Raw genomic sequence first — 27030 nt, 5'->3', positions numbered from 1 at the left:
TCACTACTATCAGTTAATAGGTGCTTAATTATATTTCCTCATTAAATGATTTTTGTTAGTTATAATTTTGTACTCAACAACTCTGATTATTTATCTTCTGCATCAAGATATTCTAATTAGACAGACAGGTATCTTTTATGCTTCAAACTAATTATATCATTTTAGAGATTATGGTTTTTTAAATTTGTTTATTGTTTTATAAAACAATCTGTGTTACTTTTTTTTTTTAACTTTAGCGTTGTCTTTTGGCATCTCACTTTTAATACAAAGTAGTAAGTGAAATAATTTAAATTAAAATGAAATTAAATTGTACATAAAATAAAGTTACCATTCGTGAAAATACTTTCATATGTGATAATCTTAAATCAAAGCACAATAGTTTTTCTATAATTGACATCAGTTACAAATAAGAAAATATAAAAATAGGATTCATAGAAAATATTTTTATTAATATTCAAATATTCTATACATAACATCTAATTCAATATTAAGTATGCTCTTAATTTTATATATATATATATATATATATATATAAATTAAGAGAATAATATATAATTATCTAATAAATGTAGAAGATTCATCACTATTACTAAATGATCTCTAGCATATGATTTTATGCTTTCCTTCATTAGATTGTCTAATCGTCTGCACTATAAGAAAATTATTAGATAAAAATTAATTTGAGAGATAAAAAATAATCAGTTATTATGTCGATTAAATTATATACTATTTTAGAAACTATATAAATTATTGGTATCTAAAGTAATTTTTATTATTAATAAATAATTTCTAAATTGACACCCCTTTTACTAATATGTCTCAACCTTAGATGCCACAACTTCGTCTTATGTTGCATCGTCTAACTAGTAACATACACATGTGTTAATCTCTTTGGCAAATGTACCAAATTGTAGAAGTAGTAAAATGGAAAGTTCAAGTATTGTTTCCAATGAATTTGAAGGCGTTTAATCAATGTGCATTCTTACTAATTTGGACTAAAAACTTAAACACATTAGTTCATACAAATGTAAATGGTTGTGATAATTTCTAAATTTAAAACATTCAAAGCTACCAACTTAAACTTAAAATACCGATCAAGGCAAAGATTCACTAGGGTTGAATTTCATGAACTCAACTCAATGCAATTCTACTTACCATTATCTCTAACATAACTCCAACATTCACACCACAAACTCAATAATCCTAATTTCTTGGAGACACGTTCTTAATCTTAATGTGCAAATACCAATCCATTAATTAATTTTACACAATATTTACATGAATGATAAATGTTTATAATGATCGAGAGATATGAAATTATGTCTAAAATAATGTCTCTAAGTTGTTCAGTCTTAAAACCAAGTTCTAAAAGAATATCCAATGTTTAAAAATATCAAAAAGGCATAAATGATCAACCATGCAACATGAAGCACCAAGAAAGAACATAAGAGTCATTTATAGATTTATATTCCAAATAAAATACTACATAAATATGATATTCATCACATCCCCCAATGAAAGGGGGAGTTAGCCACTCCTACACATGGAGAGCACAAAAAATGGTTAAGAGAATGGAATGATTGAAGTGGAAGCCTTCCTAGAGTTTCTCCTTCCCACAACAACTTTTCTGCAATCTTCCCTTTCTTTTTTTTGCCAAAAAGTTCTTTAATCTTCTAATCTTGCCTTTTCAACCACCTGATGATTGAGAGATAACTTTTTAAATAATGTCTATTTTCTTTTATTCGCTAGGCAATTGTACTTCTCATTGGATGAGGTCGACGACCTTTTGGCTAGGTGAACACATATCTTTTATTGTTGGGTGAGGGTGTTGGCCATCGGGTGAAGAAATCCTGAAATGTCTTCCTTATCTCTTTTTCAAGCTTCCATTTCCATACAAAATTTATAGAAAAAATGTATCACTTTTATCCTGGAAGGAAAGTGTTAAAAATCTTAAAGTTATCACGTAATCAACAAAATATATGATACAAAGACAAATTAAGAGATCCAATTAGTATGATAAAAAAAGTTATTATGACACTTATTTCCATGCATGATCATTATTGAACCGTCTAAGATATAAAAATCGTCATTTTTCTCCTCTTTAGAAACTATAAACGCTCCCCTAGAATATTTATCACTCCTTGTATGATATTGGTTGTTAAACTAATATGATCAAGTATACTAATTAACAAAAGATTCCTCTTGAGCTTAGTTGCAACAATATCACCCAATCATGTTTAATATAATAAACTCCATGTCTTGCATCTTACATGATTTATTGTTCCCAAGAAGGACCATTCCACCTTTTTTCAGTTCCAATGTCTTAGAGAACTCCTTCACTAGACCCATGTGATAAGTACATCCTGAGTCCATGACCCAACTCATCTATGTATCAGATGCAAACACCACCAACACCCTTGCAAACTTGTAACTACCAGACGTTACAACGATATCAATAGATTCCTTTTTGAAATGAGATTTCTTACCTTTCTCATTTATCTTCTCTGAAAAATTCCACTTGAAGTGATATTTCTTGTGACAGTCGTAACATTTAACTTCTGTCATATATATCATCTAATGAATGTTGCTTCTTCTACCCTTTCCATTTCTTATTTTCCCCACCTATTGACCTAAAAACATTCAGACTTAACCAACCATTATCTACTTTAGACTTTTGAAGTTTTTGTAACTTCTTAGTCATAATTGAGGTCTGCACTCCTTCAACATTGGTTTATTCCTTCCCAATCAACAAAGTGTCCTTAAAATGCTCAAACATCTTCGACAAGATGATAATAAAAGTAAAGCCTTGTCTTCGTCCTCCAACTTTACCTCAATATTTTACAAATCATTCAGATTCCTATTGAATTTGCCAGCTGCTCCACCATGATTATTGACTCAGTCTTCCTAAACAAATACAATTGTTGCTTCAAACATAGTTTTTGTGCCAAAGATTTAGTTATATATAATAAATCAAGTTTCACCCAGATCGATGCAACTATTTTCTCCTTAGGGACTTCCCTTAACGCCTTATCATCGAGATATAGAATTATAGTGTTCCTGACGTTTTTGATCATATTAGTCTTCTCCTTCTAAAACATACATGTTGTCATGTTCACCTCACCCTTCAAAGCATCAACACATCCTTAATGTATCAAGATTACCTCCATCTTGATTCTCCATAATCCAAATTGTTTTCCCTACTTATTGACGTCAAACTTAGTAGTCATATATCCAACTTCTTAACTTTCTTTTTATTGTTGCCACAAATGACATTAATTGTTGGGTTCATAACAATAGAAAACAAGAAAATATAAGAACAAGATTGAAAGAAAACACTTTTATTAACATTAAAAGGTTTTATACATAGAGTCTAACTCATTATTGTGTACTCTTTATGCCCATAATAATGTCTATTTATAGAACCTAAATTAAAAGAATAACAAAAAAAACCATTAAAATAAGTCTAACAAATGTTTGTACTAGACGGTATGTCATATTACTACTAAACGGTCTTTAGTATACAGTCTTCTACTCTCTCTCATCAGACAATCTAATAATCTGATTGAGCTCCCCAACTGATCGGACATGATTTAGAGTTAATCATCACAAAACTAATGAATTTATGATAAAATGAATAAAACAACACCTCTTATCTCACCATGTTATATTTTGAACACTTTACAATTTTATTTTTGATATCATTCTCATTCAATCTTAATGAAGACAAAAGAATCTAATAAAAACAAACCGACACTACAAGAAAATTAAGAAATAAAAATCATTTTTAGACACAAAAAATAATTAGTTGCTATAGTGACTAAATTAGAAACCATTTTAGAAAATAAAAAAATTTTGGTTTCTAAATTAGTTTCTATTATTATTAAATAGTTTCTAAATTGGTATTAGCTACCAAGGTTTTAACATACCAATTATTTAGATTTTAAAGTTGGTAGCAAAAATCTTGATAATTAATTAAATACCAATTTAGAAACCATTTAAAAATAATAGAAACTAATTTATAAACAATTTTTTTATTTATTTTTAAAATGATTTCTAATTTAGTCACTCTAGCAACTAATTATTTTTTTTGTATTTAAATTGTTTTTTTTCATGATTTTCCTGTAGTAAGATATATGAGTAAACTCGACTTAATATTTTCTTTAATTTTTTTTATCATCATTATATTACTGCAAAGTGTTACCCGTTTTGTTAATATTATTTTTTTAGCAAAAATCTAATTCACCGTTATTCAGTAAAAAAATCCTTCCTAACGAACTTTAGTTTCCACTTAAATTCAACCTTATTTTCTAGTTTATTTAATTTTTACACACAACATTTGAATATTAAAACCACAATTATTTCTAGTCCGGTTGATAGGTAGCTTAACATAAAAGCTAATCACATATAAATGATAACATTTTATCAAATACATTTTTGCCTGATTATTTTTTTTAAAATTATATTATTTTATCCTACTTCTTATTTAAGGAGCAATACTTTTGAATATTTAATTATCATTAAATTTTAACTAGATATACAATATATTAATGAAAAATGTGTTAAAAATTGTATTATTAATCCTCTTCATGTGTAGGCCAATAAATGGCATGGGAAGCAATTTTATTTGAAGATCACTTGTTACTCCTCTTATATGAAAGAGTGGTTCTAAATAAGCACCCTTCCACACACTCCAAGAGTTAAATCCACATAAGTGTTCATAATTTCATCACTTTCTTAGAGAAGTTCGCACGTTAGACCTTATCCAATGTTATGTTGAAAATCACTGTTCTATGAAACTGAATCAGATAGTTTATACCATGATATAATACAACCGAAAATTCCTGGGACACACTTCTCGTGCGTCAGATCTAAAGGTTGTTTACTATTTGTTGCATCTAACTCTATCCATGATGTGGTCTCGCACCAGTACAATTAGATTCCCCTTATGGAAAGTTGCTGCAAATGTGGTTCTGGTTTTGTTACATCTTATGAACAAGAGTATACTCTATTCTGGTAAAGTAGACACATGATATTGAAAAGACTGCAGCAAGAAGTTAACCCAGAAAAGAATCCCAATGGTCCAACATGATTTTTCTATAGTGTTGTTATATTTTTCCACTCTTTTTTCTTTTTCAACATTAACTTTTCTAGATTCCAAAATTTGTGACAAAACAAGATTAGGGTTTCTGAATTCCATTACCCTTTCTCAGCTCTCTAAATTCCAAAATTTATTCATTTCTGCAAATCAAATCTCGTCTACACCATCATGCTAATTCATCATTTGCAGAACTTCAATTGCATGTAGAAGCTACCATCATGACAGTTAATGGTTTGGACTAGCTCACTGGTGAAACCTAAGTTCTGCAATGCATCATATGCTTTTTCTTCCTTAATTTCAACCATTTTCCAACTAGTTCCAATTCATTTCTGTTTGTGAAAAAGATTCCCACTTTCTCAGCCACTGACATTGCTATACTAGAAATATCGGATGGATTTGTCTGACTCCACACACACATAAACATAACATTACTGATTTATCTTTTATCATCATTCTCTTCCTCTTTCCTCCACAAAGAAGATTTTTCAGAGATGAAAGATAAACAGCTGGTGCATTTCATCTGATAAGCTCCTGGTATATCAGAAAAATTATGATATTTAATTAGCAGCTAAAGGTATAAATGAATATCAAAAGTACATATCTGTATCAACCATGTAATTTTAATCAGAAATATGTAATAGCATGATTTATGATTTGGTTCAAAGAGGAGTAGTTTCTTGATACAGATTACATAATATGATTGAGAGAGGCAAATGAAGACTTATCCCATTATGGCTAAACAATAGATTATTTCCAAAGTAGTTTTCCATATTCCTTGTAAAAATTAAACCTAATTTTGCATCACCAAAATTAATAGAACAATTTACATCTTTTTCTCATCTATGTTTCAATCCAAAAATTCAAATACTCAACACAATTCAAAATCAACTGAAATAGTTTTCCACCACTTAAAATCTCGTTTTAATGGTTTTTATACAGTTTTTTTTTTTTTGCTCAAGTTCTCTTAAACAAATAAAAAAACCCTACTTTACAAGCAACACTATAGTTTCATATCCTATTAACTAACACAATAAGGAAAAAAAAATCCTCCAAGATAAGCATGGTAGATAATATTTAATATTATTATTATTATTTTTTTAAAAGAACTGGAACAATAATTATTACTATTATTATGAATTTTATAATGTAAACAAGATGAGATTTGGAGAAAAGTAGAGAGAGAGAGGCACTTACTAGGGTGGTGTGGTTTGAAGAATGCATGAACAAAACGATGGCGTTTCGGGGCTTGTGGGTTTGAGGGTAGAACCTTTATACGCGAGACGAGTGAGCCACGTGGTGGCGTCCAGATCTAGAAGATCGTATTAGATTCGGAAGGGTGCACATAACCTCGCGGCTTTTGATTTTGTCCACGTCACGCAATCAACGCGTCTGAAACGCGACACGTCAGGCGGGCCCAGCGTCCTACGTGGAGTTCCGAGCCATTCACGCCTTCATTTTGTACACGTCAGCATGCCTAGAATAATATCTTCTCCCCCACTCTCTCTTAACCTTTTGGCTTCGCTATTTCTCTGCCAGTCAAGTGTTTTCCATAGAAAATCGTTTTTCGCCGAATTCCAAACGAAAAGAAAAGAAAAGCGTTAGAGAGAAATGTTAGAACCTTGTATCCTAAGTTGCTGAGTTTGTTTCTTTGATTGTGATATTTTTTTGCTGTTGTGATTTTTGATTTGCTCTATTTTCGAAACGAGATTGGAGCTCTGACTATTACGGTTTTTGATTTTTGTTTTGTTGGATTGTTTTTTCCAAGTTGCTGCATCGAGCTTGCAAATGAAGGTCTGGTTCCTTTCAGTGAAGCTCTGAAGGTTGGTTCCGCGGTCCTGTGAATTTGGTGTTTTTATTTTTTGAGCTTCTCTTGCTTTTGGTTTAACTGAAAATAAAATAAGCGGTTGAAAACGCGGTTTTAGATTGTGCTTTATGGATTTTTGTGTGTTTTGTTTGGTGTGGATAAGTAGAAGCTTCATTGCTATACTGGTAAGAGACAGTAACCTTTTTACGTTTGAATTTGGCTTCCTTCCCTAATTTATGAGGTCTGAGCTAAATTCGTGTAAAATAATCTACGACGCATCTCAGTGTAATTGTAATTTTTGCATCAAAATTATAGTAAATAAAAGCAGTGCATCTATCTGGTGTTATGGAAATTGGATGGAAATCACTTTTAAAAAAGGAAAGTACACAAAGAGGATATTTAAATTGTAGTTTTGGATTTTGTTTGTTTTATGTTGTCGTTTTAAATAAGCCACTAAATATTCGAATTTCTGAAGTCTGCTGAAATCTCCATGTAAAATAATTTGTGAACTGTCTCTTTATGTAAGGAAAAAGGCTGTTTAGTAAGTTTACTTATCATATTAATTTAACAGGATATCGGTATGAATGGGAAGTTTACCTTGTGCTGAGACAACAGCTTTAAGAGTTCTTTGATGCAGGAACAGGTTGTCGTTCCATTTCATTAAATTTGCTATGAATTTTTTGTTTTTGAGCTTTAGATTTCTGTCGGGGGGCTGGAGTTTGGAGGTATGGATCTATATTTTTTATCTTAACTTTTTTGAATCACAACTTTGCATTTACTACGAAGTGTAGGTTTTTGTTATGTAAAGTCTCTTAACAATTACCGTATGGAATTTCTGATTTACTCCCTTGATATTTGTGTGAGTATAAATTTGTTTTGGCCTGTGGAGTATGCTCAGGTATAGGGTATTTTCCTTTTCAGAATTATTATAAAAGTACTCACCTGACTGATGGATAGGGTTGTTATTTGCAGAAATTGATAGTTGACGTGCTTGAGATGTGGGGAATCCACGACTCACTTGACGAGGGTGTTGCATTTGTGTGTTAATTCCTCACAATGTTTTTTCAGTGTGGTTGATATAGGCTGGTCCAATGAACAATAATGTTGGGAAAGGGAAAAGAGGTTTGGCAGAACACAATCATATGATTTTTGACAAAAAGAGTCTCAATTGTGGAGTAGCCAATGGAGGGGTAAGTTCTGGATCATCAACAGAAGGTGACACAAGATTTAATAAGCTGACTGAAGATGGAAACAATGGGTTGATGGGTCTGATTCAAATGAATGGGAGCTTGCAGGTTTCACAGCAACCACCTCAAGGGCCAGTCATATGCTGGGAGAGATTTCTTCCTGTGAGATCGATAAAAGTTTTGTTGGTGGAAGATGATGATTCAACATGCCATGTGGTGCGTGCTCTGTTACGCAATTGTAATTACGAAGGTATTTATGCTGTCTTTATGCTCAATTATGCCTTAGTACCGAGATTATAATTTAAGATTCAAATATTTTATGCTAAGCCGATATTTTTTGAGTCATAATTTGCATTGAATTGTAAGATTCAAAAGCAAAAAAAACTAACTTTCTAAGTATCATATATAATAGATGATATATAGTGTTCAATGTAATAATTTTAAACCAAAAATAGATAAAACAACTTAACCGTAAGTTTTATAGAATGAAATTGTAGTTAACTGTGTTTGTGAAGCCTCTATTTTGGAAGAATGGAAACGAAGCAATGAAATCCAAATAGAGTCCTTACATTAAATGAGTGAGTGAAAAATAAAGTAATTTAATAATCAAATAAAATAAGTTCAAGTTTGCTTCTTCAATTCCTTTTTGTTTAACAATTTTAGCATATATGAATTTCCTATTTATTTCTTCAGAACTGGTGAAAAAGAAGTTGAAAAAAGAAAAAAAGTAACGAATTGTTGAATCATGTGATTCGGATCAATGATATGAAATTGAACCAATTTATTCATGTATAGTAAGATTCAAAGTCATTTTAGATTCATCTGATGTTATGAATTAGTAGCTTGTTAAATCATATTGTACATTTCAAATAATGAATTGTAAGATTTTAGTATTTATGATTATTGCTTGAATTCATTTGTATCAACCTATATATATATATGTGTGTGTGTGTGTGTGTGTATGTATGTATATTGCCAATTTGATTGAGATACAAAATCCTTTCCCAAGCTCCTATCATAGCATTGTCTTTGAGAGTCAATGTCTTGGTAGCTAACTCTCTACAACCTTTCAGGTCAGCCCCTTTATAGGTAGCCATTTTCGAGACTCTGGCATCTAGCTCTGAATCTAATTGATAAGCCTCCAAGCATTAGGGGGGCCCTCCCTTAGAAACTAGCTGTTAAGGGAGAATAATCAAGTACTTAAATACTCCTCTAATGTGTATCCATACTACTTGATGCAGTACCAGGGAACCCTATAATACCTGAGCCCCTATTATCCATTAACTCCTTTTTCCTTCATTTTAAGGATCCTTCGAGTTTCCCATGGAAAAAAAAGTCTATACACAAGATTTATTTTTCGTACCAATTTGGTATATTTTTGTTACTAGAAAAAAAATGTTGCTATACCATGTAGCTTTCTTTAACAAGTTTAAGGTTGGACTTTCAACCACCAAGTATTGATTAGTTTTGCACTGATTTTAGATTTAGATATCTTCCGACATGAAAAAAATAGCTTATGGATGTAAAACTCTATTAAGTATGGTTTTTTATATATCTAAAGTCAGTAAGTTTCGACTTTTTATGGGTCTATGTTTTATGCATTTGTTATACAGTCTTGCTTTATTCTACTGTTGAATGATTCTTGGCTATTTATCTACTAGGGAGGTCCCAGTATTGGTATACAACCTTTCAGTTGATGTATTTTAATCTGTTCAACGGTTATTTGAGAGATATATTCTTGTGTACTTTATATTGAAACATGATAGATATCTTATACATGAAGGGAATAATCGTGTGTTAATGGTAAATGTTAAGCTGAAAGGTGATGATAATGATTCCTAGTTTCCAATATTGATTTTAATTACAATCTTTTTGCATACAAAACTATTAATAGTCAGATTTTGGCCTTGGTGACTTTAATTGTGTCTTTATGTTTACTTTATTTTGATATGAACCAAATTCTCTCTCCAGAAGTAGGTGCTCAAACAACAAACACCATAATTCTTAAAATCCATTTTCTTCATGTATTACAGTTACTGCTGTTTCCAATGGTCTTCAAGCATGGAAAGTCCTAGAAGATCCAGAAAATTGCATTGGTCTTGTCTTAACAGAGGTAGCTATGCCTATTTTGTCTGGAATAGGTCTTTTGTGCAAGATTATGAACCACAAAACTCTGAAGAATATCCCTGTGATTAGTAAGTGGTGTACCAAAGTTATACTTTGTCCCAAATTTAAGAATATATTTTCAATGAGTATTGCTGATGTGGTGTTTCTTTAATTGAACATGTTCAAATGCATGCAGTGATGTCGTCTCACGATTCTATGGGTATTGTCTTTAAGTGTTTGTCAAAAGGCGCTGTTGATTTTTTAGTGAAACCTATTCGGAGGAATGAACTTAAGAATCTTTGGCAGCATGTTTGGAGAAGATGCCACAGTGTGAGTTGATTTACATTTCTGTCTCATACATCACTATAACAAATTACAACATTGTTTTTATTGAAGAGAATTACTTCATTCTTGTACTTGAATATTAAATGATATTTTATATTTCTAATGTTTTGAATATAAACGGTTGAAAATAAAGGATTATTAGGATAAAAATATCTTCAATATCTCCACAATAATTAGGATAAAAATATCTTTAAAATCTTTCTATTCATTTTAGCATATTTTTATTTCATTATTTTAGAAAGTTTGATTGTTAAAGGAGGTGAGAATGTAATTTGTGTGATTGTTATCAATAAATAATTATTTATTTCCTTGCATAGTTCAAGTTGGTATTAGAGCTCCTAATCTTGGGAGCCTTGTTTCCGTTTCCATGGAAACAATCACTGCTGTCCATTGCCCTTTGAGGTAGTGGTGGGCTCAAAAGGTGCGCCCCATCCTGGTGATCACTATGCTGATAATCACGTCGCCAATGATGTCACCTAGTGCCATCATGCGTCACCACCAGTATCAACACATTTAGCCACTCGACTAGCTCCAACAAGGATAACAATTGTCCCATGTTTGAGGTGAAATTCTTCCCTTTGGGTCCTAATGATCTTCAAAATGTGGTGGGTTCCTATCGGTTTCATGACCTGAATATTTTGTAGTGGAACCAGTACATTAAGAGGATTTTGAAGAGACGATCAAGATTAGTCCACATTGATGGTGGAGGACTGTAGTAAAACAACTCTAACTTGTGATTTTGGACAATGGAGGTTCACTGATCATGACCTAGATGTAGCATTCTATGGATCATGAGATAAGTCGAAACCATATGTTCTATTTCTTTGTTAAAGAGATATGGGATGACTTAAATATCCTGTTGGCTCACTAGGACTCACAAAAGACCATTCAACCCATTTATAACATTCAAATCACACAAACATTTAGAGGTGCTGTGTAAAAATTACATGTTGGACATATTCCACCCACCCCTTAGAAAAGGCACATTATATCCACATAACTTTGCAGCACATTCCTTCTCACAAATTTTTTCTCGTAGGTAAACAATTTTTGAAAAGTCTCCAAGTAAAAGAGGTACCATTCAAAGGTATATTTTCTTGTCACAAGTTATTGTAACATTCCTCTTCTACATTAACTTCAAATTTCAGCATCATTTTAATGGTGACTTAATTGTGTATCTTCCTTCTTTTTCCCGCTTCCACACTCGTTTATCCTCCTCTTGTCTTTTCATTCTCAGGCCTGCAATTGATCCTATAGACTGTCCAATCATTCCTTCTCCCACACAAATAACTCCCTTCTCCATTGCTTATGCAATTAGTGTGGTAAGCCAATTTATGCATGATCAAAGAGAAAGACACATGGAAGCACTTGACAAAATTCTTTAGTAGTTGAAGTCAAACCCATGAATGGGGCTACTCTTTAGGAAATAAGACTATTTGATCATGAAAATATATACTGGTGCAAGATATACAAGTTTTGTTATTGATAGAAAATCTATCTCTGAGTATTGTATGTTTCTTGGAGAAAGTTTGGTAACCTGGAGAAGTAATATCTTGTTTTAAGTGTAAAGCTAAATTTTTGAGCCCTTGCTTGAGGTGTGTGTGGAAGACCGTGGTTGAAAAATCATACTTAATGACCTTAAAATAAATGCTGACATCCTTATACAGTTGTGTTCTGATAACAAGTCAGTTACGAACATTGCCCATAATTCAATACAACATGATGTGATCAAACATTTTGAAATTGACAAACACAAAAGATTAAATTGAACGAGAGAAATTTTTATTGAATTAATTCTTTGAAACAATACATCAACCTTTACCTTTAGAGAACTCTAACCCTAAAGTAATGATTACCAGTGCTATCCAAAATTGCTTATGGTGGTGCCATGACAGACATCGATGGTGGATCTTCTAATCGCTACCACAACATGGCGATGGCGATGTGAGTTTGTCATGGCAGCCGCTTTTTGCATAACGGGTTGCTAGCAGTGAACAAAGATGGTGAAAACGACGAGAGAAGAAGGCTCGCAGTGGTGGCGACGTGTGGTCCGATGAGGCTGTGGCGGTGGAAATCCTGAATGGTGAGATGAGGTGTGCGGTGGCTAAGTTGGGCCCTAGTTTAAAATAAGCTACTACAAAGCGAAAAGCCTAACTTAAGATTAGCTGTTACAAAAGGGAAACCGTAATTTGTAATTTAAAATAAGCTGCTGCAGAAAAACCCTAAAATGAGTTATGTCATACTTCCTTTTTCCTTCCAACTGCTACTTGCTCACCGCCACTACTCCGTCATCGCTGATTACCGACGTCGTTGCCACTATTTCCTTGTAAGTGAATTTCTTTTTTCAAAACATTTTTGTTCACTTAGTCTTGTTCCTATTTTTTTTTCTTATCCACTAATTACAAACTAGTTTTATAGGTTTAAGATAGGCTTAAATTCACTTTCTAAGACAAACAATCCTTTTAAGGAATAAATCAAATTCAATTTGTTAAAAAATGGAAAGAAGAAATAAACACACTAAGCACATGCTGAACATGTTACAGCAGAATGACTTTGGAATACAACATGTTGAACATGTTACTTTGATGATTTGAAACCATACAAGGCAATTACAGTATATAGGCTAAACAACGTAATTACTTTCCAAAATAAGACTGAAAATATGGTAATATCAATCTTAATTACAATACACAGTGAGGGACTGCTTCAACACTATATATTAGCCTTTATTAATAATTTCTGGCCTAGAATATAGCTATATGAAAGTTTGTACTGAAAAAAAAGCAACTAATACTATGCCAGTACAGTTCATTGTAATACTTAACAGCAACTCCTCTAGTTTGTACAACATCGTTTATCTTGTGGATCTTATTTTTGCTTAACTTAAATATCCCTCTTCAATATCTCTCCTTAACTGATATAAGGATCGACCTAGGAATTTTCAAAAGATAAATTACTGCATTACCTCCTTTCAATCAAATTTGAAGTTTTGTTTCTTTTATGTAGAAATCTATGCCTTAAAGAATCAATAATGAATTTATGCAGTTCATATAGTTTCTGTGGCATGATATTCTGTCTTATGAACCTTATCATTGATCAACTTAAACATTAAATTCATTCCTCCACTTGGACTAACACACTTCCTCAGTCTAGTGGTAGTGGGAGTGAAAGTGCGACCTACACCAGAAAATCTGCAAAGTCAAGAAGTAATGATGCTTCTGAAAACAATGGTGACAGCAATGATGAGAATGACTATGGAAGCAAAGGCTTGAGCATTCGAGATGGAAGTGATAATGGAAGTGGCACTCAGGTATTGCACTCATCTTTTAGCATATTATAGCATAGACATGATTCTCATAACTGAATAACCCTTATGTAATGTTTCCTTGAATGGGGGCAATATTACCATAATTTGCTGTGTTCATATCATTTTCTGCTCATGAAAATTAGTTTCTAAATCCTTGTGTTGTTACTTTTTCCTGTTTTAAAATTTCCTTGTATTAAATTATTTAAAGCTCAACAGATGCAGTTCAGCTTTGAAGAACGCAGTCATCATATTTTATGGATAGATCAATGATTTTCTAATTGCTCAGTAATAGTGTGTAATCTTCCATGCTGGCTTGCTTCACATGTGCAATTTGATATTGTAATTTTAAGCAGCTGGAAAATAAGGGTTTTGAAATTATGGGTCTTCAAAGCACCAATGAACAACGTTAAGAATTGTTGAGTCTGAATTCTCATTTATTCCTTGTTTGGTTGGAAGATGGAGAAAGGTGGAACAGGATGGAAATAATGTAATATGTTTGGTGGGAGAAAAATAGGAGAAATAAGTTTTAAAAATGGTGGACCCGTTGTGTTCTTAGTCTTTCTCCTCATCTATTCTCTTCAACCAAACATCTTTAATTTATATTTTATTTGTCATTTATTTTCATTCTCTCAAATTATTTCTATCTAACCTATTTTTTCTCCTCTTTAATCAGAGCATTAGGGTAGTTATTAGTTAACTTGAGTGATCAATAAAGAAGATCAGGTAATGGATGTCTTTCATTTATCAATTTAGCCTACATAGGGTTCACTTAGCATCTGGCAATTACTTCCCATAACAACTACCTAGTACAACAAGCCAACAAGTGTCAATGAACTATCTTGTCATCCATGGTTTTTCGTCATTCCGTTGGTGTTCTTGTTATTCGTGGAGTGGAGGATAGTATGAAGCATGCTTTTATTTGTTTTCTAATTCTTAGTGTGCCTAACTTTTGAATCACATTGTAGAAATTAGCATACTAATTTATGGAGAGTCAAAGTTTAGGAATTCTTAGTAGTTATTTTCTGTTCAGGAACAATTTAGTGCAGAATTGCTAACATTGTTAGGTGGGTGGCTAATGTATTAATTCCTCCCATTAAAAAAATATTTATAGGGTTGTCACTTAAATTGGGAGTCTCACTTTAAAAAACCTGAGCACTAAAGAATATAGTGAATTATAATGCCTTTTGTTTTTTTTATCTATTGTACCTTTTTGTCTAACAATCCAGATGGAGATTCTATAAGTTTTTCATTCTCACTTCATAAGTTTTCTAGGAATTATACACTAAGTCACCCTATCAAATCAAGTAGAATACACAAGAAGGCAGAGTTAAACTGTGCATTGAAAATTTTCATAACATCAGTGTATGATGAAATATAGCCAGACGTAGTTGTACTTTACAGACACATTGAGAGTTTTCGTAAATCTTGCTTAGAAAGGACTCTCTTCGGTTAGTTGTTGCTCAGTAATATGCACTACGTCTAGTTCTTGATCAACTTGATCAAGTTCCACTAGGCAAATTATAGTTGCAAAATATAAGGCGAGTATTCTTTGGATCGCAGTCACTCTTGGCTAAGACTGAGAATTATCTGAATTGCAAACCACTTTTAGCTAATACTAAGTATTCTTTGGAACATACACATTTTTGGCAAAGACCAAGTATTCTTTGGAACGCAATCACTTCTGGCTAAGACTCTTAGTTATAAGGTGTGATCAAGTTATCACAGATTTGCTTCCTAAAAGAGGTGTTTGGTCTTACAACATATACAAGATTAGATTCACTCTTTTAGATAGCTAAAGAACAGAAATAGAGTTCTATCAATGAGGTAGGGTTGCAAGCTTAAGATTTCAACTCTACATAGATTGTAAGTTTGCGTGAATGATCATAACTGTTGTATAATTAGGAGATAATTATTTCATACTTTGTGTAGATTTTATTTTCTATTTCTTAGGACAAATTTGATATCTTTTGGTGATTTGATTTGATTTGATTTGCATAACTTTAATTACCTATTATTTTTTGCTTTAATTACATATTATTTTTTTCCTTAATTAGGTTATAAATAGTCCATAAATTTAGACTGTAATCACATTTCTAAACACATTTAGAAATATATTCAATCTTCTTCTTTCAACTTGGTATCAAAGTCATTTAAAAGTCTATCTTAGCGAGAGTTTGTTGGGTTTATTAGGCCATCTGCTATCAGACCACTCATAAATATATAGTCTCACGCACGAGCTGTCACTCTCGGCGTGGGGTGTGTGTTGGAGATCTCACATCGACTAGAGATTAAAACATTTCATAGTATATAAGTAGGTGCACACCTCATCTTATAAGCAAGTTTTATGAGATTGAGTTAGGCTTAAAGTTCACTTCTTAATATGGTATGAGAGCTCCTGATCTGGGAGACTCTGGTTCTGCAATTTTTTTTCTTGGCAGCCTTCATGCTACAACTGTTTTCTTTTCTCCATTTACCACCACCTTGCATCGTTGACCACCACTGCCACCGTTGATCGTCAACCTCCGCCATTGACCATCGACCATCGACCACCAACTGTCGCCGACCGCTACCGCCATTTTCGGCGATTTTTTTGTGTGAACAGGACTAGATTTTGCCAATTTGTTTATTTTGAGCTCTCATGGACTCTAGCTATTGTTCCTTAACTATGAGTGGTAAGAGTTTTAGTTTCTTATCCTTTAATGTTTCTAGTACTGAAAATATAATGGATTATAGACTCTAGTTCGACTGACCATATGACACCTCATTCCTTTTATTTTTCATCCTGCACTGCTATATTTGGTAATAAACATATTAATGTTGCTAATGTTTCTAATACCTCCATTACTGGTTGTGGTAGCATCCACCTTCACCCTTTCTTTCCTTTAAAAAATGTGATTCATGTTCCCAAACTATCTAATAATCTCTTGTCTATTCAAAAGGTTGTCTAAGGTTTAAATTGTGCAATGGTATTTTTTCATTCCCATTGTGTTTTTGTTTTTCAAGATCTTGCCATGGGAAGGACTATTGGAATTGTTAAAGAGAAGGGCGGGTTATATTACTTACAGCCAGAAGAAAATAAAAAGTGTGCTAGACTGCAAGCACACACTTCTAATCTTTCATCAAGGCCCTGAATCTTGGTCATCCTCCATTTAGTACCCTAAAGTCCTTATTTCCTGTTTTATTTATAATAGTGTTTGCTGAGTCTTTTTATTGTGATGTTTGTCAATTTGCTAAACACCATTAGACTACTTTTCTTCCCAATAGTAATAGATGTTCTAAACCTTTTGATCTTATTCATTTAGATGTATGGGGACCTTCACCTATTCCTAATAACTCGGGTACAAAATGGTTTGTTTCATTTATTAATTATTGTACTTGGGTTACTTGGATATTCCACATGACAGATAGGTCTGAAGTTTTTCACTTCTTCATCAATTTTTACCGAATGGTTCAAACACAATTTGGAGTTGTTCATGAATTAACCTGTGTGAACACCCCTCAACAAAATTGGGTTGCAGAAAGGAAAATCGTCATCTCCTTGAGGTTACTAGAGTTGTACTCTTCCAAACGTCCGTTCCTAGATCTTACTAGGGGAAAGTAGTCTTGACTGCCACTTATTTGATTAATAGATTACCCTTTCAGGTTCTAAAGGGTATTACTCTTGTTCAACTTATGATCACATTCTATCCTTTTATTCTCATTTTGACTAGTCTTCAGAGTGATGTCTTTGGTTGTCCTGCTTTTGTCCATGTTCATAGTTCTTATCGAGGTAAGTTAGATCCTCGCGCCATCAAATGTGTCTTCATCGGTTATGCCTCTAACAAAAGGGGTACAAATATTATCACTCTCAAAGTTGTAAAGTCTATGTTTCCAAGGATGTCACCTTTCATAAAACAAAATCCTTCTTTCCTAGTTCTCACCTTTAGGGGGATAGTATTTAAGAAGCTGAGGTCTTTGAGTTGTCACATTTTCCTTTGTGGCATGATTTCGTTCTTAAGGAGGATGACAAAGACCCTGAACCAGCATCATTACCAGAGAAGAATAAGAACTAATAAAAGAAATGTCCATTATATAAATAGAAATATCTAATAATATTTAACACTCCCCCTCAAGCTGGTGCATATAGTTCATATGTACCCAAGTTGTTACAAATATAATCAATCCTAGGCCCTTGTAAGGGTTTAGTAAAAATATATGCTAATTGATTATTTGAATTAACAAACTCAGTCTTGATATCTCCCGATATAATCTTTTCTCGAATGAAATGACACTCAATCTCAATATGTTTGGTCATTTCATGAAAAACTGGTTTTGAGCTAATATGAAGAACAACCTTATTACCACATATAAGTGTCATTTGAGTGACCTCTTCAAATTGCAATTCTTTAAGCTACTGTTTAAGCTAAATAAGCTCACAAGTAGCCGAGGCCATCATTTTATATTCTGTTTCTGCACTATCTCTTGCCACAACACTTTGTTTCTTTCTCTTTCAAGAGATCAAGTTATCACCAATGGAAACACAATAACCAAAAATTGATTTTCTATCAAATGAAGATCCTGCCCAATCCGCATCTGAATAGCAAACGACTTTAGTATGGTTATTGTGACCATATAACAAACCTTTTCCAGGAGAGCCTTTAATGTACTTTAGTATACGAATTCACATGGAGAATTAAGAAATTGACTCACCACACTGACTGCAAAGAAAATATCAGGATGAGTAATAGTGAGAAAGTTCAATTGTTCAACTAATCTTCTGTACTTCTCAGGAACTGAAAAAGGCTCCCCCTGATTGGGTAGAAGTTTGACATTGGGATCCATGGGAGTATCAACAGATTTCGAATTCATCAACCTAATTTCCTCCAAAATATCCAATGCATATTTTCTTATAGAGATAATAATAACAGTATTGGATTGTGCTACCTCAATCCCCAAGAAATATCTGAGTTTGCCAAGATATTTGGTCTGCAAGTGTTGACAAAGGTGTTGTTTTACTTGTAAGATGTCATGGTGATCACTACTTATAAGAACAATGTCATCAACTTACAAATTTTGGAATGTAATTGAACTTTCTCACTATAGATACACCCAACACTCAAGTGACGATAAAAAACTGAATGATCTGCTTCTCTGCGAGTCATACAAAACTGTTGAACAACATTGCTAAATTTTCCAAACCAAGCCCTAGGAGACTACTTGATGCCATATAAGGATTTGCGAAGACGACATACCAATCCAGAAGACCCCCCTGAGCAACAAAACCGGGAGGTTGCTCCATATAAATTTCTTCCTGCAAATCCCCATTAAAAAAGACATTTTTGACTTCTAGTTCATAAAGAGACCATAGTTGAAGAGTAGCCATGGCTATGACTAAGCGAATAAAAGCCATCTTTGCCACTGGAGAAAAAGTATCACCACAGTCTAAACTAAAAATTTAGGTATAATCCTTAGCCACAAGACGAACTTTGAGACGATCAATACCATCAGGAGTAGCTTTGATAACAAAAATCCACCCACAACAAATAACAAATTTCCTAGATGGTAAAGGAACAAGTTCTCAAGTTCCATTATTTTGAAGTGCATTCATTTCATCAAGCATGGCCTGACGTCACCTAGGATGGGCTAAGCCATCACTTACAAATTTTGGAATGGATACAGAAGAAATAGACGAAAAGCAGGTATAGAAAGGTTAAGATAGTCTATGGTAACTCAAAGCAGTATAATGTGGATAGGGATTATGGGTAGAATGTATACCTTTATGAATGACAATAGGAAGAGATCAGGTTCAACTATCGAAGGTTTAACTATCGGAGCCAGAGGGGGTGGAGGTGTTGGAACTAGAAGAGTCATATGATGGACGATAAGATGTTTGACGACTATACACCTAAAGAGTTGGTGTCGGTGGTGAATCTTTAGGTGCACTAAGCACAAAAAGATGAATATTAACTTGATTAGATGAAGACATAGAAGGAGAAGGACAAGACTAAAAGTAAAGGGAAGATTCACTGAAGGTGACATCTACTGAAATAAAATAACGGTTAAGAGAAAGTAAGAAACATTTATATCCTTTTTATGATCTAGTGAACCCTAAAATGACACATTTGTGTGACCTAAGAGTTAATTTGACTATAATTATGAACAAAGCATATGGACCCAAAAAGTTTAAGAGGTAAAAAGTGGAGAAGGTCATGTCGAAATAAAATAGAATGAGGAATTTTGTCATCTAAAATTGAAGATGACATACGAATAATGAGATAACATGCATTAAGAACAACACCCCAAAAACATTGAGGAACATTACCATGGATTAAAATAGTACGAATTGTTTCAACAGAATGTCTATTCTTGCGCTAAGCTACCTCATTTTTTTAAGGTGTATAAGCACATGAAGTTTGGTGAAGAATACAATGGGAAGCCATAAAATTTTTAAATGAATGAGAAAGATACTCACATCCATTATCGCTACGCAAAATTTGAATGGAAATTCCAAATTGAATTTAATTTCATTGTAAAATATTTGAAATATAGAAAACAACTTAGAACGGTTTTTCATTAAAAACATCCAAGTACATCTTGAATAATCATCAATAATAAAAGTAACAAAATACTGAAATCCTAAATTAGACTTAATACGAATTGGTCCCCAAATGTCTTAGTGAACTAAGGCAAAAGGAGATGAAGCACGTTGTGTGTAGAAAGGAGATGGAGAATCCATAATTGCGCCAACATGTGTAGAGATCTGTCGTTGATAAAGTCCATGAGACTCTAATTTTGTGTCAATCATTCGTCCTGAACTCTGGTCCTGTAAAGAAACAAAACCTTTGGTAAAAGAAATAACACAATCAATGGAACGAGTGAAACGACGAATCGATAGTAAGTTAAATGGAGACCAAGAGACTTAAAAGAACATTATCAATAGATAAAGAAGGAAAAAGATTAATAGTACCAACACAAGGTGATGGTACCCTATATCAATTGGCTATGGTACCGCCATTGTACCATCTAGACGTTTGGGAGCAACAATTGTGAGGAGATCATGACACACCTTAAAGATGTTGAGTATCATTGGTGTATAATAATTTTGCTTGTTCCTAAACTTCTGAATGTGTCTCATAGGTACGAAAAAATTGTTTTAAAGATGAGTGAATTATATATTTGATAACAATGCATAATTGAACATCAATTTTCAACCAACGGCAGCAACATTAGGATGAGTAAGATGATCAACATAACCTTGACTCTTAAGCCATAATTTAGTATCTGAGACCCAAGTGTCATAATTGGTTCCATCCAATTTGTCAATGGAGAGATGAACATTGACATAATTGGATCTAGCATAGTGGTAGCGGAAGAAGCCATAGATGACAAGGACAAATCCAGTCACCGACCAATTGGCGGCAGCAGCAACAAAGAAGGCTCCGACGACGACTCCAACATGGTTTTGGTGAGGCAGCAACTCTAGCGTCAAGGCAGTGGTTGGAAAATTCCAGTGAACCGTGGGTTCTCCAACAAAAATTGAATCCTAATCCTATGCTCTAGATACCATATTGAAAAAAAAAGAATAAGGTAAATCTCTTATGTATATTGAACACATAGGGCTATGTTTATATAGAAAAAGAAACATATGGGCTAAGTCCATTACATAAATAGGAATATCTAATAATATCTAACAAGGACAAATATTTTGGGAAACAATACTAGCGAAGGTGACAAAAACCCATCATAGTCTAACAACAACTTCAATTGTCCGAACCAGAGGTAAGAACTCATACCTATGAAATTCTTGAGGACACCTTAAATACTGCTTTTGAACCTAACCTAGTATTGTCTTGAGAAAAGAAAAAAAATCTTGTGCCAAATATCCTATGTCCCAATTTGTGTCTACAAAAAAACTTTCTATGCAATATCAGAGTTTTCTTTCAGCTATTGAGTCTATCAGAATCCCTACGTCAGTACAATAAGCCTTAAAAGATCAGAATTGGGTTCGAGCCATGAATGAACAAATGGGTGCATTAGAAAGGAATGAGACTTGGGAAATTGCAGAGAGACCAAAGGATAAGAAGGCAGTGAGTTGTAGGTGGATATTCACAGCTAAGTATCAATCTAATGGCACACTGGATCTGTATAAGGTATGGTTGGTTGCAAAAGGGTACACCCAAACCTATGAGATCGATTATGAGGAAACTTTTGCTATGTTGACAAAAATGAATACAATCAGAATTATTCTCTTTTTGGCAACGCACTTTGGTTTGGAGATGCATCAATTTGATGCTAAAAATGGCTTCTTGCGTGGAAGCTTGGAGGAAGAAGTATAGATAGAGATTCCACCTGGTTATGGTGCCACTAATGAAGGGAATAAGGTGTGCATACTTAGGCCCTGTATGGTCTTAAACAATCACCTCATGCTTGGTTTGGAAGATTTACTCAAGCTATGGTATTTTTGGGGTACCGAAAAAGCCAAGGTGACCATACTCTGTTTATACAGCATTCTTAGGATGGTAAACGCACTCTACTTTTGGTCTATGTAGATGATATGATTATTGCAAGTGATGATGTGATTGAAAAAAAGACTTCGAGGGAGAGACTGGCTACTCAATTTGAGATGAAGGATCTTGGAAAGCTGGAGTACTTTTTTAAGATAGAGGTTGCTTACTCTAGATAGGACATCTTTATTTCTTAAAAAGAAAAAATCCTTGATGTCCTCAAAGAGACTGGTAAATTGGGCTGTAAGACCACAATCTCTGGAGTGTCAATAGAGCAAAATTATAGGATTGGGAATGATGAGGAAAAAGCCCAAAGGTGGAGAAAACACAATATCAAAGATTTGTGGGAAAACTCATCTAGTGTGGTTAGCCAATTCATGCATGATCCAAGAGAAAGACACTTGCAGGCCGTAAATAGAATTATTCGGTACTTAAAAGCCTCTTTGGGGAAAAGGTTGTTATTCAAAAAAAGGGAAAACTTATCCAAGAAAGTATATACTGATGTTGACTATGCAGGATCAATTGTTAATAGGAGATCCACCACAGGCTATTGCATGTTATTGGGAGGAAATTTGGTGACATGGAGGAGCAAAAAACAAAATATAGTCGCAAGATCAAGTGCAAAAGTAGAATTTAGAGCCATGACTCATAGGGTTTGTGAATTATTATGGACGAAGATCATACTCGATGACCTCAAAATAAAATATGAAGTTGCAATGGGTTTGGCGTGTGATAATAAGTCTGCCATCAGTATTGCACATAATTCAGTACAACATGATCGAACAAAGCACATAGAGATAGATCGACAGTTCATTAAGGAGAAGTTGGATAATGGTCTTATAGTCACCGAGTACATTCCCTCAAAACTCCAATTGGCAGATATGTTCACTAAGGGAATTTCCACAAAACATTTCAAAGATCATACTTGCAAACTTGGAATGATACATATACATCATCTGCTTGAGGGAGAGTGTTGCATAATTAGGAGATAATTATTCCATAATTAGTGTTGATTATGTTTTCTATTTATTAGAACAAATTTGATATCTTTTGGTGATTTGATTTGTATAGCTTTAATTACCTATTATTTTTTTATTTAATTATGTATTATTTTTTTCCTTAATTAGGTTGTAAATAGTTTATAAATTTATATTGTAATCACATTTGTAAACATTCAGAAATATATTCAATCTTCTTCTTTCAACTTAACCTTTCTTCTTTGAAGACAACTTCTATATATAGAGGTTTCTAAACGAGCCGTTGCAAATCTTTTTCTAGCTGTGGAGACATTAGAGACGATTTTCTACTTCATGTTTTGTTTGTCCATGTTCATGTGTAGAGATGCATTAAATGCTCTTTATGCAACATTATTTGCATATCTCTTCTTCAAACAACAACCTGATACTTGGCATAACTTATCAGGCCTATGTCACATAGCTTTTATTCAAACTATTGTAATAGGCAAGATTGTACAAGGTTGATGTTCTATGCATAGCTAACATTTTGTCTTTTCGAAAGGTGGTTGGCGTGGAACAGCGTTGACACGTTGTTGAAGAGATCTTTGATGTAGACAAGTCTTTGTGAGATCCTCTTGTTAGACCGATTAGACAAACATTCTTTGCAATGTAGAATAAGCATTTATAAGCTTGAAGTGTACCATGAAATACTTAAGATCAAGTCTCTTTATTGTCTGTCCAAGCGTAACAAAGATAAAATTACACCAGATGCTTTGCGTCTATTGTCGTCAAATGAAATATTGTGTCTATGTTCATTAGTTGAAGCATTGTGTCTACCTTCCTCAGACGAATTATTGTGTCTATCATTATCGGACGATGCATTTGTGTTTGCCATGATTTGATGCTAAGACAAATTCATGTTTTAATACTTTGTTGTGAAAGTACTTAATCAAAATAACTGGGTCTCATGAACTTTTCTCTAACACCCCTTTTCTAGAATTCTTCCTTGCTGACCAAAAATAAATCTTGAATTCCGGCTTGACAAATTCATATGAAAGCTCAAATCTCTCTTTAAAATCAAGTCTTTTGTTGTATGTTGGTATCTTTTGATTCAAAGGTGTAAGAATAATTATTTCTTATATTAATTAAGGAAACCTTTAATTTTCAATAGACACAATCAAACCCTATAATTTAAGACCAATGATCCTATACAATAAATAGAAATTATAATGTCAACTATCCTCCTAACTATGGAGTTTAATTTGTAGAAGGAAATATTATCTCCAACATATTTTAAGGAATTCTAACACTCGCCCTCAAGTTGGTGAGTGGATGTCATCCATTCCTAAATGTAGTACTACTTAGTCCTTTTCTCAATATATCAACAAGTTGATTTCCAAAGGATACCAATGGTGTACAAATTGTCCCATTATACAACTTCTCCTTTATGAAGTGTTTATCTACTTCAACTTGCTTAGTTTTGTCATGTTGCACTCGATTATGCGCAATATGTATTGTTGACTTGTTATCGCGATGCAGTCTCACAGGCTTCTTCCAATCAATCTTTATGTCTTCTAAAATTATCTTTAACCATTGTATTCCACAAATCCCTAAGGTCATTGGTCTAAATTCTATCTTTATACTGGCCGTTGATATAACATTTTGTTTCTTGCTCCTCTACGTCACAATTTTTCTCAAAAAAAAAGTGCAATATCTTGAGGTAAATCTTTTGTCATCTACAAAACTTTCTAAGATCATCTTATTCCTCCTTGTTCATTACCAAGCAGGAAAGTCACTTGGACGATTTCACCAGGTGGTCCACATCTCAATAAACGTTGAGAGACTAGACAATCTATTGAAACCATCTACCACATGATAGAAGTTGCATATTAAACACTGGACATTCTAGGACAATTAGACAGTCTAGGACCTTTAGACATGATTTTATTGAGCCAATCTTCACAAATCTTCTAATCGATAGTTGTTTTTTGCCACTAAGTCCATTACATGCTTAATCACTAATTCAAACAATGAAAGAACTTGTTGCCTGGTAGAACCTTCATAATCATATTAGAGGGATTATGATTTTTTGAGACCTTCATCACCTTTATAGATCCTCATGCAAGCTCTTCTCCTACGAAATGCAACTTAACATCAATGTGTTTAGTTCTTTCATGGTAGACTTGGTTCTTGACAGTTGTATTGCATTCCTATTCTCACAATAGATGGTGACAATTTGATCTTGCAACTTCAACTTTTTGACTAGATCCTTCAACCATAAGGCTTCTTCCACAACTTTTGTCATGGCAATGTACTCTGGTTCAGTGGTTGAGAAAGTCACTACCTTCTGTAAGCTGACCTTCCAATTGATAGTAGTACCATAAGCAGGGATCGACATAGCCCGTGAGAGACTTTCTGGTGCCTAAACACTGAACTAAGTCTGAGTCAACAAATCCTTCTCTGGTAGATCATTTAGCTCCACCATAAACTAGAACTCTTCCAAGTGATCCCTTCAAGTAACAATGAATCCACCTAAGAGCATGCCAATGAGCTCGTCCAAGATTTGACATGAACCTACTAATAATTCTCACAATATATACTATATCAAGGAGTTTGCAGACCATCACATACTTAATAGAACCAACTATATTGGCATATGAAATTTCGTGCATATAACATTGTTCCTCAACCATCTTAGGAGATTGTTCATCACTTAACTTATAGTGAGATGTAAGGTGTCGTACTTGCTACATTCAAAGCCAATTCTTGCGATGAACTCATCAAAACGTTTGTTCCATTGCCTTGGAGATTGTTTCAAACTATACAAAGATCTGTTTAACTTAACAAATATAATCCTTCTTGTCTCTTACCTCAAATCCTTCTAGTTGCTTCATGTAGATGGTCTCCATATAGGAACACAGTTTTAACATCCATTTGTTCTAGCTCAAGGTTAAGCTTAACAACCATGGCTAACAACTTCTAAATGGATATGTGCTTTACTACATAAGAAAACACATAATTATAATCAACTTCTCTCTGAGTAAAGCCTCTAGCTACTAGATGCCTTAACTTTAAACTTCTCATTCAACTCCTTTGAGCTTAGAGTAACCTGAACCTCTTCAAGAGAGATCTTCTTTCATAAAAACAAGGTTTTCTTGAAATGATCATGCGCCTTAGGCAACAAACACAATAAAAACAATGTCTGATCCTCATCATCTATTTGCACATTGATATTCTTTAGATTAAGGATCAACTTGTTGAATTCATCCATTTGTTCGTTGGTTGCCTTTTCACTACTCATCTTATACGAGTATTGTAAAGAATGAAGTAAATAAATATAGGATTGATATCTCTTGTGTAAAATACACACATAAGGATCTTTATTTATAGATGAGAATAATAACAGAAACAATAATATAATAACATAATAATATAAACTATGGGCTAAGCCCGTTACATTCAACTCTCCCCCTCAAGCTGGTGCATATAAATCACATGTACCAAGCTTGTTACAAATATAATCAATTATAGGCCCTCGTAAAGATTTAGTGAAAATATTTGCTAATTGATCATTTGAATTAACAAATTCAGTATTAATGTCTCCAAAAAACAATCTTTTCTAGAATGAAATGACAATCAATCTTGATATGTTTGGTCCTTTCATGAAAGATGGAATTTGAGCTAATATGAAGAGTAGTTTGATTATCACAAATGAGTGTCATTTGATTGACTTCTCCAAAGTGC

At 33.4% G+C, this 27030-nt stretch overlaps 1 protein-coding gene across 11 annotated transcripts in view; it reads left to right on the top strand.

Annotated features, from left to right (window-relative positions):
• Positions 1-6402: 6402 nt before the first annotated feature.
• Positions 6403-27030, top strand: part of LOC137828875 (two-component response regulator-like PRR37) — a 31676-nt gene continuing 11048 nt past the window's right edge. The window contains exons 1-8 of one of the 11 annotated variants that reach the window (XM_068635688.2): positions 6403-6708; positions 6864-6918; positions 7474-7545; positions 7971-8092; positions 8198-8339; positions 10123-10284; positions 10392-10525; positions 13689-13850. In XM_068635688.2, the coding sequence (XP_068491789.1) occupies positions 7994-8092; positions 8198-8339; positions 10123-10284; positions 10392-10525; positions 13689-13850 (699 nt within the window). In that variant the 5' untranslated portion in view covers positions 6403-6708; positions 6864-6918; positions 7474-7545; positions 7971-7993. Of the gene's footprint in view, positions 6709-6863; positions 6919-7473; positions 8340-10122; positions 10285-10391; positions 10526-12435; positions 12867-13688; positions 13851-27030 lie in introns of those variants that run through there. The other 10 variants (XM_068635673.2, XM_068635633.2, XM_068635712.2 and 7 more) reach the window with 10 other exon arrangements.

The sequence above is a fragment of the Phaseolus vulgaris genome, chromosome 11, assembly GCF_051622355.1.
Source record: "Phaseolus vulgaris cultivar YP4 chromosome 11, ASM5162235v1, whole genome shotgun sequence".
Classification (NCBI taxonomy): Eukaryota; Viridiplantae; Streptophyta; class Magnoliopsida; order Fabales; family Fabaceae; genus Phaseolus; species Phaseolus vulgaris.
Note: the sequence above shows the minus strand (reverse complement) of the source record. Positions and strands in the feature narration are given on the sequence as shown.